Source organism: Oncorhynchus keta, chromosome 15 (assembly GCF_023373465.1).
Source record: "Oncorhynchus keta strain PuntledgeMale-10-30-2019 chromosome 15, Oket_V2, whole genome shotgun sequence".
Classification (NCBI taxonomy): Eukaryota; Metazoa; Chordata; class Actinopteri; order Salmoniformes; family Salmonidae; genus Oncorhynchus; species Oncorhynchus keta.
Genome location: NC_068435.1, coordinates 21269863 through 21288275, shown reverse-complemented (window position 1 = coordinate 21288275; position 18413 = coordinate 21269863). Strand labels below are relative to the sequence as shown.

The following is an 18413-nucleotide window of genomic DNA, read 5'->3' as shown; positions in this document are numbered from 1 at the left end:
AAACTAGAAATTGTCATTTTTGTTAAGAAAAATTGTGGGCTTGCCTCAGCAGTGCGAAAGTATTTTCATGGTAGTGGAAGTTTAAATTGTTATTAGGAAATTAGAAATGACATGCTTTCACTTCCTTACCTCACCCTCTTTTCACATTGTAGAATAGTTACACTTAGCCAGAGGAAACGAGCGTGGTTACTTACAAGGTTGACCTCTTTTCCAGAGTACCTGTGGTTTGCTTGTGACTTTGGCTGGGCGGGCAACCCGTCGTTCTGTGGCTGGACACTGGAGAAGGATACTGGTGCTGAGTGGATGATTCAGACCAGCGGGGCCCCCACCGTCCACAAAGGGCCCAACCTGGACCACACAGGTGGGTGGGAGGAGAAGAGAACAGAGAACAGAGTACACACACACACACGCACACACACACACACACACACACACACACACACACACACACACACACACACACACACACACACACACACACTGTAGTAAATAAGGACTAACACAATGAACATGGACTCAGAAAATACTTCACTTGTCTCTTAGCTTGTCTCTTACTGCCCTCTACAGGAGTTCCAGGGAACTTCATCTACATGCAGCTGGCGGCTGAGACCGAAATGGAAGAGGAGGAGGACGAGCAGGAGGAGGACGAGCAGGAGGAGGACGAGCTGGAGGAGGACGAGGTGGAGGAGAGGGTGGCACGCCTAGCCAGCCTGCCTGTCACCGCCCCAGACACAAACCTGTGTGTGTCCTTCTGGTACCACATTTTCGGGGAGCGCGCTGGCACCCTGCACATCAAACAGAGGAGACAGACAGAGGAGGGGCGGGCGGAGGCACTACTCTGGACCGTCAGTGGACACCAGGGCAGCAGATGGAGGGAGGGACGGCTGTTGGTGCCCCACTCCAGCACACCCTATGAGGTAAAGCACTTGGCTAGGTTACGAGTCTCTTCGAAATACAGATGTAGGATCTTAATTTGAGCCAGTTTGCTCCAGCAGGAAAAAAAAATCCTGCAGCAACAAGAAAAGTGAATTATTATGTGTAATATAATTAATATAAAATGCAATAAAAAAAGGAAACCGCTGCACAATGCTGTTCGTGCTCCCAGGTGATTTTATTTACACAATGTTTTGACCCTTAGGTCTTCATCAGGCATCCAAGGTAATTAATGGACATTTTCTGGGGGGTTGAAACATTTTTTCATATGGTAAAATAAAGTCTGAAATGTTAAAGTGGAAAGTACAAACTTCAGAAGCCTTTTTAAACCTCAAATACAGAAAACGTTTTAAATGTCCTGCATTGCAGGAAATGTCTCCTGCAACAGGGTGATCAAATTAATATCTTACATCTGTAGGTTACGGGCATCTTAGGCCTAGGTTACGAGCTTCTTAGACCTAGGTTATGAGCCTCTTAGACCTAGGTTACGTTCCAAATGCCACCCTATTCCCTATATACAGTAGTGTGCTACTTTTGACAAGAGCAGTATGGTCCCCTAGACAAAAGTAACACACTATGTAGCAGTATTTCACCTGTGTGTTTGTGTTGTTGTTCCTAGGTGGTGATTGAGGGAGTGGGAGACAGGAGCACAGGACACATTGCGCTGGACAATATAAAGATCCTGGATGGACTCACACCAGAGGAGTGTAAGGGTAAGTGTTACTGCTAGTGTTGAATATTTTCCTTGTATTTTGCAAATGTTCAATCCTGAGAATAAATCACTTTTTTCCCGGGTAACACAGTATTTCCCGCCAAAACCGGAAGTGCCATTCAAAAGAATATAAATAGGCCTATGTCTGGATTTGATTAGAGCTTTGATTTTTTTTAAATCAAGCCTGATGCTACCTGAGCCTGATGAGCCATACATTAAATGCATTTTATGAGCCCTACATTAAAGACATTTAATGAGACCAAGTCCAAAAAAGCCAATAGAGCAATTTTCAATAGGCAGTGCCTTCGGAAAGTATTCAGACCCCTTGACTTTTTCCACATTTTGTTACGTTACAGCCTTATTCTAAATTGATTCAATATAATAAAATACCTCAGCAATCTAGACACAATACCCCATAATGACAAAGCAAAAACAGGTTTAGACATTTTTGTACATTTACATTTACATTTAAGTCATTTAGCAGACGCTCTTATCCAGAGCGACTTACAAATTGGTGCATTCACCTTATGACATCCAGTGGAACAGTCACTTTACAATAGTGCATCTAAATCTTAAAGGGGGGTGAGAACGATTACTTATCCTATCCTAGGTATTCCTTAAAGAGGTGGGGTTTCAGGTGTCTCCGGAAGGTGGTGATTGACTCCGCTGTCCTGGCGTGAGGGAGTTTGTTCCTGGGGGCCAGAGCAGCGAACAGTTTTGACTGGGCTGAGCGGGAACTGTACTTCCTCAGTGGTAGGGAGGCGAGCAGGCCAGAGGTGGATGAACGCAGTGCCCTTGTTTGGGTGTAGGGCCTGATCAGAGCCTGGAGGTACTGAGGTGCCGTTCCCCTCACAGCTCCGTAGGCAAGCACCATGGTCTTGTAGCGGATGCGAGCTTCAACTGGAAGCCAGTGGAGAGAGCGGAGGAGCGGGGTGACGTGAGAGAACTTGGGAAGGTTGAACACCAGACGGGCTGCAGCGTTCTGGATGAGTTGTAGGGTTTAATGGCACAGGCAGGGAACCCAGCCAACAGCGAGTTGCAGTAATCCAGACGGGAGATGACAAGTGCCTGGATTAGGACCTGCGCCGCTTCCTGTGTGAGGCAGGGTCGTACTCTGCGGATGTTGTAGAGCATGAACCTACAGGAACGGGCCACCGCCTTGATGTTAGTTGAGAACGACAGGGTGTTGTCCAGGATCACGCCAAGGTTCTTAGCGCTCTGGGAGGAGGACACAATGGAGTTGTCAATCATGATGGCGAGATCATGGAACGGGCAGTCCTTCCCGGGAGGAAGAGCAGCTCCGTCTTGCCGAGGTTCAGCTTGAGGTGGTGATCCGTCATCCACACTGATATGTCTGCCAGACATGCAGAGATGCGATTCGCCACCTGGTCATCAGAAGGGGGAAAGGAGAAGATTAATTGTGTGTCGTCTGCATAGCAATGATAGGAGAGACCATGTGAGGTTATGACAGAGCCAATTGACTTGGTGTATAGCGAGAATAGGAGAGGGCCTAGAACAGAGCCCTGGGGGACACCAGTGGTGAGAGCGCGTGGTGAGGAGACAGATTCTCGCCACGCCACCTGGTAGGAGCGACCTGTCAGGTAGGACGCAATCCAAGCGTGGGCCGCGCCGGAGATGCCCAACTCGGAGAGGGTGGAGAGGAGGATCTGATGGTTCACAGTATCGAAGGCAGCCGATAGGTCTAGAAGGATGAGAGCAGAGGAGAGAGAGTTAGCTTTAGCGGTGCGGAGCGCCTCCGTGATACAGAGAAGAGCAGTCTCAGTTGAATGACTAGTCTTGAAACCTGACTGGTTTGGATCAAGAAGGTCATTCAGAGAGAGATAGCGGGAGAGCTGGCCAAGGACGGCACGTTCAAGAGTTTTGGAGAGAAAAGAAAGAAGGGATACTGGTCTGTAGTTGTTGACATCGGAGGGATCGAGTGTAGGTTTTTTCAGAAGGGGTGCAACTCTCGCTCTCTTGAAGACGGAAGGGACGTAGCCAGCGGTCAGGGATGAGTTGATGAGCGAGGTGAGGTAAGGGAGAAGGTCTCCGGAAATGGTCTGGAGAAGAGAGGAGGGGATAGGGTCAAGCGGGCAGGTTGTTGGGCGGCCGGCCGTCACAAGACGCGAGATTTCATCTGGAGAGAGAGGGGAGAAAGAGATCAGAGCACAGGGTAGGGCAGTGTGAGCAGAACCAGCGGTGCCGTTTGACTTAGCAAACGAGGATCGGATGTCGTCGACCTTCTTTTCAAAATGGTTGACGAAGTAAATTTATATACAAAAAAAAGTATACCAGTTAAATTTAAGGACATTTTGTAACCCCCTAATTTACAACAGTTATTTTCAGGAGAGTGGCCTTCTCTTTTGGTCATCTTCAGCATGGTGTCATCATGTGCTGTAACCTTCCAAACATTGTATTTGTATTTATTACACACGATACCCCATAAGGACAAAGCGAAAACAGGTTTTTATAAATTTTTGCAAAGTTATTTATAAAAAAACAAACAGAAATACCTTATTTACAGATGCGAAATTCTGCACAGGTGCATCCTGTTTCCATTGATCATCCTTGAGATGTTTCTACAACTTGATTGAAGTCCACCTGTGGTAAATTCAATTGATTGGACATGATTTGGAAAGGCACACACACCTGTGTATATAAGGTCCCACAGTTGACAGTGCGTGTCAGAGCAAAACCCAAGCCATGACATCGAAAGAATTGTCCATAGAGCTACGAGACAGCATTGTGTCGAGGCACAGATCTGGGGAAGGCTACCAAAAAATGTCTGCAGCATTGAAGGTCCCCAAGAACAGGGTGGCCTCCATCATTCTTAAATGGAAGAAGTTTGTAACCACCAAGACTCTTCCTAGAGCTGGCCACCCGGACAAACTGAGCAAGGGAGGTGACCAAGAACCCGATGGTCACTCTGACAGAGCTCTAGAGTTCCTCTATGGACATGGGATAACCTTCCAGAAAAACAACCATCTCTGCAGCACTCAGGCCAATCGGGACTTAATGGTAGAGTGGCCAGACGGAAGCCACACCTCAGTAAAATGCACATGACAGCCCACTTGGAATTTGCCAAAAGGCCCCTAAAGACTCTCAGACCATGAGCAACAAGATTCTCTGATCTGATGAAACTAAGATGGAACTCTTTGGCCTGAATGCCAAGAGTCACGTCTGGAGGAACCCTGGCACCATCCCTACAGTGACGCATGGTGGTGGCAGCATCATGTTGTGGCATTGTTTTCGAGCGGCAGGGACTGGGAGACTAGTCAGGATCGAGGCAAAGTTGAACGGCGCCAAATACAGAGAGATCCTTGATGAAAACCTGCTCCAGAGCGCTCAGGTCCTCAGACTGGGGTTAAGGTTCACCTTCCAATGGGTCATTGACACTAAGCACACAGCCAAAACAATGCAGGAGTGGCTTCGGGACAAGTCTCTGAATGTCCTTGAGTGGCCCAGCCAAAGCTCGGACTTGATACCGATCGAACATCTCTGTAGAGAGACCTGAAAATAGCTGTGCAGCAACGCTCTCCGTCCAACCTGACAGAGCTTGAGAGGATCTGCAGAGAAGAATGGGAGAAACTCCAAAAAATACAGGAGTGCCAAGCTTTTAGTGTCATACACATAAAGAATCAATACTGTAATCTGAATCCGGCTGTTCTAAATTATACTAAATACTACATTTTTTGACAAAGCAGAGGTGCGTTTTCAAAAACAATATGTTTTCTTATTAAAATATATTTTGTTTTTTCAGGGTGTGTTGCAGCACCCTCAGCACCCCTACTTGCCGTGGCTATGCTTGAGTCCATCTTCAGATAGTCTATTGGTATAACAAGTGCAAAAATAATGTATGTCCAGCAAGCTATTCTAGTCTAGCTTTTCCTGCATGGGACTCCAAGAGCAAAGGAGCATTTTTTAGTAAGAGAGACCAGCGGAGCATAGGTGCGTGCGTATTGCACAAGTGACAAAGGTTATAAATTAGAAACGTATTATTATTATTAACCCATCATTAATTAGCTAAATATAAGGCTAATACTGCATTGAAAAAAAGGTAGGCTAGGACATCTACAGTGGGGAGAACAAGTATTTGATACACTGCTGATTTTGCAGGTTCTCCTAATTACAAAGCATGTAGAGGTCTGTACTTTTTATCATAGGTACACTTCAACTGTGAGAGACAGAATCTAAAACAATAATCCAGAAAATCACATTGTATGATTTTTAAGTAATTAATTTGCATTTTCCTTGCTCGCACACACTCTTTCAGTTCTGCCCACACATTTTCTATGGAATTGAGGTTAGGGGCTTTGTGATGGCCACGCCAATACCTTGATTTTGTTGTCCTTAAGCCATTTTGCCACAACTTTGGAAGTATGCTTAGGGTCATTGTCCATTTGGAAGACCCATTTGCGACCAAGCTTTAACTTCCTGACTGATGTCTTGAGATATATCCATATATCTATATATCTATATATCCACATAATTTCATTTCCTCATGAAGCCATCTATTTCGTGAAGTGTACCAGTCCCTCCTGCAGCAATGCACCCCCACAACCTGATGCTGCCACCCCCGTGCTTCTTGGTTGGGATGATGTTCTTCAGCTTGCAAGCCTGCCCCTTTTTCCTCCAAACATAACAATGGTCATTATGGCCAAACAGTTCTATTTTTTGTTTCATCAGACCAGAGGACATTTCTCCAAAAAGTACAATATTTGTCCCCATGTGCAGTTGCAAGCCGTAGTCTGGCTTTTTAATGTGGTTTTGGAGCAGTGGCTTCTTCCTTGCTGAGCGGCCTTTCAAGTTATGTCGATATAGGACTCGTTTTACTGTGGATATAGATACTTTTGTACCGGTTTCCTCCAGCATCTTCACAAGGTCCTTTGCTGTTGTTTTGGGATTGATTTGCACTTTTCGCACCAAAGTACGTTCATCTCTAGGAAACAGAACGCGTCTCCTTCCTGAATGGTATGACGGCTGCGTGGTCCCATGGTGTTTATACTTGCATATTATTGTTTGTACAGATGAACATGGTACATTCAGGCATTTGGAAATTGTTTTGCCTTGAAATACATCCACAGGTACACCTCCAATTGACTTTTCCAAGCTGTTTAAAGGCACAGTCAACATAGTGTATGTAAACTTCTGACCCACTGGAATTGTGAAACAGTGAATTATAAGTGAAATAATCTGTCTGTAAACAATTGATGGAAAAATGACTTGTGTCATGACATTTGTGGAATGGTTGAAAAACATGTTTTAATCACTCCAACCTAAGTGTATGTAAACGTCTGACTTCAACTGTATAGCTCCTGGTTCATTCCAGACTTGACTGCCCTTGACCAATACATAAACATCCTGTGGCGTATTGCATTAGCATTGAACAGCCCCCACGATATGCAACTTTTCAGGGAAGTTAGGAACCAATATACACAGTCCGTTAGGAAAGCAAAAGCTAGCTTTTTCAAACAGAAATGTGCATCCTGTAGCACAAATTCCAAAGGGTTTTGGGACACTGTAAAGTCCATTGAGAATAACAGTACCTCCTCCCAGCTGCCCACTACACTGAGGCTAGGAAACTCTGTCACCACTGATAAATCTACAATAATCAAGAATTTCAATAAGCATTTTTCATCGGCTGGCTATGCTTTCCACCTGGCTACACCTACCCAGGCCAACAGCTCTGCAACCCCGCAGCAACTTGCCCAAGCCCCCGGTCCTTCTGTAGCTCAGTTGGTAGAGCATGGCGCTTGTAACGCCAGGGTAGTGGGTTCGATTCCCGGGACCACCCATACGTAGAATGTATGCACACATGACTGTAAGTCGCTTTGGATAAAAGCGTCTGCTAAATGGCATATTATTTATTATTTATTTATGCTTCTCCTTCACCCAACTTCAGATAGCTGATGTTCTGGAAGATCTGGAAGATCTGCAAAATCTGGACCCCTACAAAAAAGCTGGGCTAGATAATCTGGACCCTCTCATTCTATCAGCCCCAATTGTTGTAACCCATATTACTAGCCTGTTCAACCTCTCTTTCGTATCGTCTGAGATTCCTAGAGATTGGAAAGCTGCCGTGGTCATTCCCCTCTTCAAAGGGGGAGACACTCTAGACCCAAACTGTTACATACCTATATCTATCCTGCCCTGCCTTTCTTAAGTCTTCGAAATCCAAGTTAACAAACAGATCACCAACCATTTCGAAACCCACCGTACCTTCTCCGCTATGCAATCTGGTTTCCGAGCTGATCATGGGTGCACCTCAGCCACACTCAAGGTCCTAAACGATATCATAACCACCATCGATAAAAGACAGTACTGTGCAGCAGTCTTCCTCGACCTGGCCAAGTCTTTTGACTCTGTCAATCACCGCATTCTTATCGGCAGACTCAACAGCCTTGGATAATCAAATGACTGCCTTGCCTGGTTCACCAAATACTTCTCAGATAGACTTCAGTGTGTCAAATCGGAGGGCCTGTTGTCCGGACCTCTGGCAGTCTCTATGGGGGTGCCACAGGGTTCAATTCTCGGGCAGTCTCTTTTCTCTGTATATATCAATGATGTCGCTCTTGATCACTGAGTGAGCAGCCTTAACTTATGAAACCCCACATCTCACATTTTAGAAGCTAAAATCACATTTCATCCCGTCACAAATAATTTCATATTCAAACATTTAAATTGGACAACAATTCCATGTGAATCCGATAACTCTGATGTGTAGACTTTCCACTGTAGAGTTTATGTCATCTTATCATTGATGAGAATGTCTCAGATGACAACCAAACTGACATCATATTCATTAAGTACCACTGCATATGTTTAATTGTTCGGATTACCAGAATATAGTTCATCTCCCCACCTACTGATGTTCCCAGAATCTCTATGTTAACCAAGGGTTTTTTAAATGTAACCTCAGTAGGTTAGTGTTGTGAGATGGGCTGTCTGTCCCCACCCTGAGCATTGATGATTCATCATGCAGAGGCCGTAGAGAAGCCAGATTTAAACGTTGCATATAATTTAACGGTTCCATTTCACGCCATGCTGTATATAAATAATACATTTAAATAATTGATTATAATTGACTGGATTCTCGCAGCTATTTATCCCGTGAAAAGGGAGTGGTTTTGGGCTGTAAATCCAGGTAAATGGGTTCCCACCCATCAACCCTGGTCACTGCCCACTTTGACTCTGCTAAGGTTCAAACCCTATTGGAAGGGAAAAGGCAGGAAATGTGAAATCCTTCAACCAGGACTTCTGGACATCTTTGGGAAGGTAACCAGAATGGTAGTTTGTTACAATACTGATCCTGCTTATGATGTAGAACAACTTTGTTTCTCCTCCAGATCCAGATGTACCAGAGGCTCCTACGTCCCAGCCAACAGAGATCTGCATATACCGTGAGTGCAGTACCTCACTGCTCATTGAGCTTGTAATATTTAAATAAAAATCTCTAACATTCTAAATTCGAGCTCATGCTAGGCCATATACTGTATCTATCCAACTGTCAAAGTGTTTTAAAAGGATCTTCCATCCTTAACAACTAACGTGAAGAGGGACAAGAAAGTAAAGAGGAGAGATGCTGTGTTAGAAGGACGTGGGCCAGATTCAAACCCATGCCAGCACTGGCATACAGTACATGTGTGCTTTGAAGGCAGCAGTAGTAACTGCTTGTCTAGAACACCCCAGGCTACTAAAGGTGTTTTTTTCCATCTCTATTTCAGCGATGGACCCCTACTACCCAGAGGAAGTGGAGAATAGCGAGCTGGGTGGCCCAGGCAACATGCTGAAAACCCTGGACCCCATTCTCATCACCATCATCGCTATGAGCGCTCTGGGGGTTTTCCTGGGAGCTATCTGTGGTGTCGTCCTCTACTGTGCCTGCTCGCACGGCCACATGTCCGACAGCAGGAACTTGTCGGCTCTGGAGAACTATAACTTTGAGCTGGTGGACGGCGTCAAGCTAAAGAAGGACAGCAAGCTGAATGCACAGAACAGCTACTCAGAGGCGTGAGCGTCATCCTCTGAGGGAAGAGAACACAAGCAGCCTCATGGCTGGAGGAACTAGACCACCGGACGGAGGGTTGTGAGTTGTGACTCAAGTGTTGTCCTATTCCTTATATAGTGCACTATGTAGGGGATAGGGTGGCATTTGGGATGCAGCTGGCTATAGTGATGGTGGGAGGTTGTGACTGAGCCATGCTATTCTCAGGAGCTGCAGTGAAAGGAACCTACCCGTAGTGGGCACTGTGTATAAATAAAACGTGTACAGCAAAAATGATTGTTTTGTTTTTTGTTTGTTTTGCGACGTGCTTTGTTTTTCTGTAATCAGATGCTGGTGATGTGACCAATTTAGATGGAAATACTTATCATGTTTTTGTTATTTTTCTTTTGGAAGGATAGGATATTTTATTTTTCATCAGAGGTCATTATTATTCACAGAAAGCGCATAGAAACGTATATTCACTATCCTGACACGTGGCTCTTCGGCTGGCCATGTTATCAGTTTGTATGTCTGCATCGATTTGTGCATCTTGTTTGTGTGTGTGTGTGCGTGCATGTATGTATGCATCCAGAGGGTGCTTGCCCTGGCCCTAGACCTGTGTCTAGTTCCACAGTGCCTTTTTGAAAGTTTATGTTGCCTTTTCTCCACTGATTCTGTTCTGATCATAGCAGTACATTAGGCATCGGCTGGTAGAGTCTGATTCTGATCATAGCAGTACGTTAGGCATCGGCTGGTAGAGTCTGATTCTGTTTTGGTCCTACCAGTACGTAGGCATCAGCTGGTAGAGTCTGATTCTGTTTTGGTCCTACCAGTACGTAGGCATCAGCTGGTAGAGTCTGATTCTGTTTTGGTCCTACCAGTACGTAGGCATCAGCTGGTAGAGTCTGATTCTGTTTTGGTCCTACCAGTACGTAGGCATCAGCTGGTAGAGTCTGATTCTGTTTTGGTCCTACCAGTCTGTAGGCATCAGCTGGTAGTCTGATTCTGTTTTGGTCCTACCAGTACGTAGGCATCAGCTGGTAGAGTCTGATTCTGTTTTGGTCCTACCAGTCTGTAGGCATCAGCTGGTAGAGTCTGATTCTGTTTTGGTCCTACCAGTCTGTAGGCAGCGGCTGGTAGAGTCTGATTCTATTTTGGTCCTACCAGTACGTAGGCATCAGCTGGTAGAGTCTGATTCTGTTTTGGTCCTACCAGTCTGTAGGCATCAGCTGGTAGTCTGATTCTGTTTTGGTCCTACCAGTCTGTAGGCATCAGCTGGTAGAGTCTGATTCTGTTTTGGTCCTACCAGTACGTAGGCATCAGCTGGTAGAGTCTGATTCTGTTTTGGTCCTACCAGTCTGTAGGCATCAGCTGGTAGTCTGATTCTGTTTTGGTCCTACCAGTCTGTAGGCATCAGCTGGTAGAGTCTGATTCTGTTTTGGTCCTACCAGTACGTAGGCATCAGCTGGTAGAGTCTGATTCTGTTTTGGTCCTACCAGTCTGTAGGCATCAGCTGGTAGAGTCTGATTCTGTTTTGGTCCTACCAGTACGTAGGCATCAGCTGGTAGAGTCTGATTCTGTTTTGGTCCTACCAGTATGTAGGCATCAGCTGGTAGAGTCTGATTCTGATCATAGCAGTACGTTAGGCATCAGCTGGTAGATTCTGATCATAGCAGTACGTTAGGCATCGGCTTGCAGTCTGATTCTGTTTTGGTCCTACCAGTACGTAGGCATCAGCTGGTAGTCTGATTCTGTTCTGATCATGGCAGTACGTTAGGTATTGTCTGGTAGTCTGATTCTGTTCTGATCATGGCAGTACGTTAGGTATTGTCTGGTAGTCTGATTCTGTTCTGATCATGGCAGTACGTTAGGTATTGGCTGGTAGTCTAATTTTGTGCTGATTTCAGAGTCTGATTCTGATTATTAGCAGTACGTTAGGCATCGACATATAGAGTCTGATTCTGATGATAGCAGTACGTTAGGCATCGGCTGGTAGAGTCTGATTCTGATCATAGCAGTACGTTAGGCATCGGCTGGTGGAGTCTGATTCTGTTCTGATCATAGCAGTATGTTAGGCATCGGCTGGTAGAGTCTGATTCTGATCAATGCAGTACGTTAGGCATCGGCTGGTAGAGTCTGATTCTGATCATAGCAGTACGTTAGGTTGGTAGAGCAGGGTCAGATTGGCAGGATTCCATGCCATCCCTCCATAGCACATGACACATCCAACTTATTGTACATAGGTTTTAATATATTTGAGCGCCTTTATAAAAAGAGACAAAATGCTGCAGTATCCTTTCTTTGTGGTTTATGTATCATAGGCAATGTTATCTGGCTGTCATCATGTATGTAACAGGCATGTTGTGTTGTTATGTTCCATCGGTGCTCTCCCAATGCTGCCTGGGAAATGAGGGTTATTATAGCCAATGGTTATGGCCTTTTGAGAGATGTTCGGATTCAGCCATGATCATCAGTATTGAGCCTTATTTAATAGGGGCAACAATTGGCTACAAAGGCCTAACAAGGAGAGAGTGATGAAGTGTCCAAAATGACACCCTATTCCCTAAAGAGTGCACTACTTTTTACCAGAGCCCCATGGGCTATATAAAAGTAGTGTACTATATATGGAATATGGTGGTATTTGAGACGTAGTCAGACAACAGACTGGGTGGCTGAAGCATCTCTACGAAGAAAATGCTATGACAATACCTGGGACATTATGGGCCAGTTTCTCAGACATAGATTCAGAATCTCGTTGAGAATGCTTTCAAGTCCTGGACTAGGCTTAACCTATGTCTGGGAAACCGGCCCTACATGTCTGTGGTAGAATGATGGCCCTTGATGGAATGAAAGAGACCTGTGTGACATCATGCTGTTTTTATGTACTGTAGCCTACATCCTCTTTGCTCTCCTTTTTGTCTGTATTGAATGTTAATGTGAAGAGTTCAGACAAAACAAAGCACTGTATGAAATGGCGAAGACATAGGTCCAAGGTTTAATCAATGGATGTGATGTAGATTATCCCTTCCGACGGGGTCTATGAGCTTCTATGCTTAGATTCTTTCATGTTTTCTTCATGCGGTGGTAGCTAGTTAAACAGCTGTTTCATAGTTCTGCTTCGAGCTCATAACAGTATTCCACATTCCATAGGATTAGAATGATTGTAATTCAAATGAGTCATTCTATTTCTATGGTTCCACCCCTTGTAAAGGCATAATGTTTTGGTGTTGTCTTCGTCAATAGGAAAGGATGCTGCAGCACTAGATGTGAAAACAATGTTGCACTGATATATTTAAAAGATCTTTGTGTTGTTTATGATATTCACTTGTGAAAAAAGAGAAAGAAAGCAAAAGAAGGATAAGACAGTGTTACAGATAACTCTTTTATATGGTTTCAGATAATATAGTTCTGAAATGTACAATTATGGAGATGTTTTTCATTATTGAAAAAGCTATACATGTCTCTTTACTTACGTAATGTTTAACTTGGTATGTTATATCACCTTGTGTTTTTTGTACTGTCACAAATGTCTGTGCCATTTTTTTTCTACAAAATGTTTGATTTTCAATACTGCTTCTGTAATTTGCAGTCCCAGATAAAAAAAAAAGAAGAAAAAAGACGTAAGCAGTTGAGGCCTTAATGACTCAAGTAATGTTTCTTTACTTGGACTCCGTCCCAAATGTCCCTATTCCCTATATAGTGCACCCATAGAGCTCTGGTCAAAAGTAGTGCACGATGTAGGGAATAGGGTGCCATTTGACTCCCTGGTCAGCTTCAAGACCCATCTGTCTATGTTGTTTCTGACTCTGATCAATGACTACTACATTCCAAAGAATTGGATCAAATAAAAGTTTGAATAAGATGAACTATTTCAAGTTGTTTTGGTTCAGAACGTGATAATTGTGTAGTTGCCCTATCATATACCCAAAGTTGTACCCTTTTAATGTGTCCTTTGTCATATCCACATTGAACACTGGAGGGCGGTGTTGTATAGAATGTTGCACGTGACAGGCCACTACAAATCAATAGCAACAAATCAAGTAATCTGGTGCATTGTCAGTGTGTTACAGTTTCTCACACATACAGTTATTGGGGTTATTACGTGATCAAATACAGTGAATTACCAGCACAGCTCAGTTCCTGTAAAGTATAGTTGTTTACGGGTAGAGATACTGTACCAATGTGCGAAGAAGTTGTGTGTGGTTAAGGAGAAATGTCCTGATAAAGCCACCATCACCATAGAGCTATCAGATATAGAGCTATTCTTAATATCACCATAGACCAGAGGTCCTTAAGCTTTTTCAGCTCAAGACCCAAATTAGAAATGTGTGGTCCTCGAACTACCCAAATTCTATTTGCCATTTATTTTTCAACAGTGCTGTGATGTTTCTCAAAAGTTCTGAACCTTTCTATTCTCATAGATTCTACATATTGTAAATTCAAGATAAACATTTTTGCTAAGAGTATTACATTATTGATCGATTGATTATGACTTTTTAAAATCACCCAGCAGTGCTATTTGCAGAGTTAGCTCCAGGTAAATATTACAATTCTTCAGCCATTCCTGAACCTGCGACCAAAAACAAACTACATATGCACAGTACCAAAACGATGTAATAATTCTGTCTCTTCTCAGCAAAATCTGCAGAGCTTCGATGGTTGTATCTCCTATATACAATTAATGTCAGAAGTTTACAAACACTTAGGTTGGAGTCATTAAAACTCATTTTTCAACCACTCCACAAATTTCTTGTTAACAAACTATAGTTTTGGCAAGTTGGTTAGGACATCTACTTTGTGCATGACACAAAACAGATTATTTCACGGACAGATTCTATTTCACATATAATTCACTGTATCACAATTCTAGTGGATCAGAAGTTTACATACACTAAGCTGTCAGTGCCTTTAAACAGCTTGGAAAATTACATAAAATTATGTCATGGCTTTGGAAGCTTCTGATAGGCAATTGACATCATTTGAGTCAATTGGAGGTGTACCTGTGGATGTATTTCAAGGCCTACCTTCAAACTCACTGCGTCTTTCAAAATGAAGTCTGCCAAGACCTCAGAAAAAAATTGTAGACCTCCACAAGTCTGGTTCATCTTCGGGAGCAATTTCCAAACGCCTGAAGGTACCACGTTCATCTGTATAAACAATAGTACGCAAGTATAAACACCATGGGGCCACGCAGCCTCGTTCTGTCTCCTTGAGATGAACGTACGTTGGTGTGAAAATCAATTCCCAGAACAACAGTAAAGGACCTTGTGAAGTTTGCAACTGCACATGGGAACAAAGATTGTACTTTTTGGAGAAATATCCTCTGGTCTGATGAAACAATAATAACTGTTAGGGCGAACTACAAAAATCTCTGAAACTGGAAACACTTATCTCCCTCACTAGCTTTAAGCACCAGCTGTCAGAGCAGCTCACAGATTACTGCACCTGTACATATCCCATCTATAATTTAGCCCAAACAACTACCTCTCCCCCTACTGTATTTATTTTTTTTATTTTTTTTAGCTCCTTTGCACCCCAATATTTCTATCTCTACTTTGCACATTCTTCCACTGCAAATCTACCATTCCAGTGTTTTACTTGCTATATTGTATTTACTTTGCCACCATGGGCTTTTTTTGCCTTTACCTCCCTTATCTCATCTCATTTGCTCACATTGTATATAGACTTATTTTTATACTGTATTATTGACTGTATGTTTGTTTTACTCCATGTGTAACTCTTTGTCGTTGTATGTGTCAAACTGCTTTGCTTTATCTTGGCCAGGTTTCAATTGTAAATGAGAACTTGTTCTCAACTTGCCTACCTGGTTAAATAAAGGTGAAATAAAATTAAAATTAAAATGATGACCATCGTTATGTTTGGAGGAAAAAGGGGGATGCTTGCAAGCCAAAGGATACCATCCCAACCGTGAAGTACGGGGTTGACAGCATCATTTTGTGGGTGTGCGTGCATTGCTGCAGGAGGGACTGGTGCAATTCACAAAATAGATGGCAACATGAGGGAGGAAGGGAAATGATGTGGATATATTGAAGCAACATCTCAAGACATCAGTCAGGTAGTTAAGGCTTGGTCGCAAATAGGTCTTCCAAATGGACAATGACCCCAAGCATACTTTCAAAGTTGTGGCAAAATGGCTTAAGGACAACAAAGTCAAGGTATTGGAGTGGCCATCACAAAGCCCTGACCTCAGTCCTATAGAAAATGTGTGGGCAGAACTGAAAAAAGCATGTGCGAGCAAGGAGGCCTACAAACCTGACTCAGTTACACCAGCTCTGTCAGGAGGAATGGGCCAAAATTCACCCAACTTATTGTGGGAAGCTTGTGGAAGGCTACCCAAAACGTTTGACCGAAGATAAACAATTTCAAGGCAATGCTACCAAATACTAATTGAGTATATGTAATCTTCTGACCCACTGGGAATGTGTTAAAATAATTAAAAGCTGAAATAATTCATTCTCTCTACTATTATTCTGACATTTCACATTCTTGAAATAAAGTGGTGATCCTAACTGACCTAAGAGAGGGAATTTTTGCTACGATTAAATGTCAGGAATTGTGAAAACTTAGTTTAAATCGATTTGGCTAAGGTGTCTGTAAACTTCCGACTTCAACTGTATATAACATTCTATTGTTTGCAATAATTTTGTAAAATATTTGAAATTGGAAAAACTCAAAGTTTTGAATCCAGCGTCGTTTTGTGTATCAGTTCATAAACCATACACCATGAATCGATATGTCGAAATCTCTTCCCAACTATTTTGCAATCTACAGTGTATTCCGAAAGTAATCAGACCCCTTTTTTAGTTTTTCCACATTTTGTGATGTTACAGCCTGTTTTTTGTTTGCTTCTCCTCATCAATCTATACACCATACTCCATCGTGACAAAGCAAAACAGGTTTTTAGAGATTTTTGCTAATGTATTTTAAAATAAAATACTGAAATCACATTTATATACCCTTTACTCAGTACTTTGTTGAAGCACCTTTAGTAGCGATTAAGGCCTCGAGTCTTCTTGGGTATGATGCTACAAGCTTGGCACACCTGTATTTGGGGAGTTTCCCCCATTCATCTCTGTAGATCCTCTCAAGCTCTGTTAGGGTGGATTGGGAACGTCGCTGCACAGCTATTTTCAGGTCTTTCCAGAGATGTTTGATTAGGGTTACATTTTGGGCTCTGGCTGGGCCACTCAAGGACATTCAGAGACTTGTCCCGAAGCCGCTCATGCGTTGTCTTGGCGGTGTTCTTCGGGTCGTTGTCCTGTTGGAAGGTGAACCTTTGCCCCAGTCTGAGGTCTGTATCTTTCTGGAGCAGGTTTTCATCAAGGATCTCTCTGTACTTTGCTCCATTCATCTTTCCCTCGATCCTGTCTCCAATGTCCTTGCAGCTGAAAAACTTCCCCACAGCATGATGCTGCAACCAACGTGCTTCACCGTAGGGCGGGTTCCAGGTTTCCTCCAGACGTGACGCTTGGCATTCAGGCCAAAGAGTTCAATCTTGGTTTCATCAGACCAGAGAATCTTGTTTCTCATGATCTGAGAGTCCTTTAGGTGCCTTTTGGCAAACTCCAAGCGGGCGGTCATGTGTTTTTTACTGGAGGAGTGGCTTCTGTCTGTCCATTCTACCATAAAGGCCTGATTGGTGGAGTGATGATGATCAGTCTAAAACTTTGCACATACACGGCCTCCATCTAGTGGCCAAAATCTCAATTGCATCTCATTTTTTTATTTATTATCTTTTACCAGATCTCATGTGTTATATTCTCCTACATTCCTTTCACATTTCCACAAACATCCACAAAAGTGTTTCCTTTCAAATGGTATCAAGAATATACATATCCTTGCTTCAGGGCCTGAGCTACAGGCAGTTAGATTTGGGTATGTCATTTCAGGCGAAAATTGTAAAGAATATTGTTTTGTTTGTGACTAATTATTTGGCTACACAATAATATTGTCACGCCCTGGTCAAAGTATTTTGTGTTTATCTTCATTTATTTGGTCAGGCCAGGGTGTGACATGGGTTTTTGTATGTGGTGTGTATGTAGTGAGATTGTAGCTTAGTGGGGTGTTCTAGGTAAGTCTATGGCTGTCTGGAGTGGTTCTCAATCAGAGGCAGGTGTTTATCGTTGTTTCTGATTGGGAACCATATTTAGGCAGCCATATTCTTTGGTTGTGTTGTGGGTGATTGTCCTTAGTGTCTTGATGTCCTTGTCCTGTGTTAGTTGACACAAGTATAGGCTGTTTTCGGTTTTCGTTATGTTTATTGTTTTGTAGTGTTTTTGTATTGATTCGTGTTACGTTTGTTCTATTAAACATGGATCGCAATCTACACGCTGCAGTTTGGTCCAACTCTCCTTCATCACCATTAGAAAACCGTAACAGAATCACCCACCGTAAACGGACCAAGCAGCGTGTCAACAGGCAGGAGCAGCCCAAAGAGGAGATACGTAATAACAGAGTCAGCCGGAGAGAGGAGCCGGCGATATGAGGGAACACGGTTGGCAAGGAAGCCTGAGAGTCAGCCCCAAAAATTTATTGGGGGGGGGGGCTCAGGGAGAGAGTGGCAGTGTCAGGAATCAGACCTGAGCCAACTCTCCCTGTTTATTGTGAGGAGCCAAGGAGGAGACCAGAGCCGGTGTTGGAGGTGAGCGAAGCAGAGACTGTGAAGGAGTTAATGGGGAAATTAGAGGAGAGAGAAATGAGGGAGTTGCTGTGTTGGTGCTTTTTGCATGGAATTCGCCCGACGGAACGTGTCAGGGATTTGAT

The 18413-nt window shown here is 43.5% G+C and overlaps 1 protein-coding gene across 2 annotated transcripts in view; it reads left to right on the top strand.

The window, feature by feature from the left end:
- LOC118370781 (neuropilin-1a-like) overlaps positions 1-13495 on the top strand; it is an 80530-nt gene extending 67035 nt beyond the window's left edge. Inside the window, exons 14-19 of one of the 2 annotated variants that reach the window (XR_008065180.1) lie at positions 215-361; positions 568-917; positions 1553-1646; positions 8992-9045; positions 9370-11453; positions 11501-13495. Coding sequence is in view for 1 of the 2 variants with exons in the window: in XM_035755921.2 (XP_035611814.2) it covers positions 215-361; positions 568-917; positions 1553-1646; positions 8992-9045; positions 9370-9659 (935 nt within the window). In the remaining variant the exon portion in view is untranslated. Of the gene's footprint in view, positions 1-214; positions 362-567; positions 918-1552; positions 1647-8991; positions 9046-9369 lie in introns of both variants that reach the window. The other variant, XM_035755921.2, reaches the window with a different exon arrangement.
- The last annotated feature ends 4918 nt before the right edge of the window (positions 13496-18413 follow it).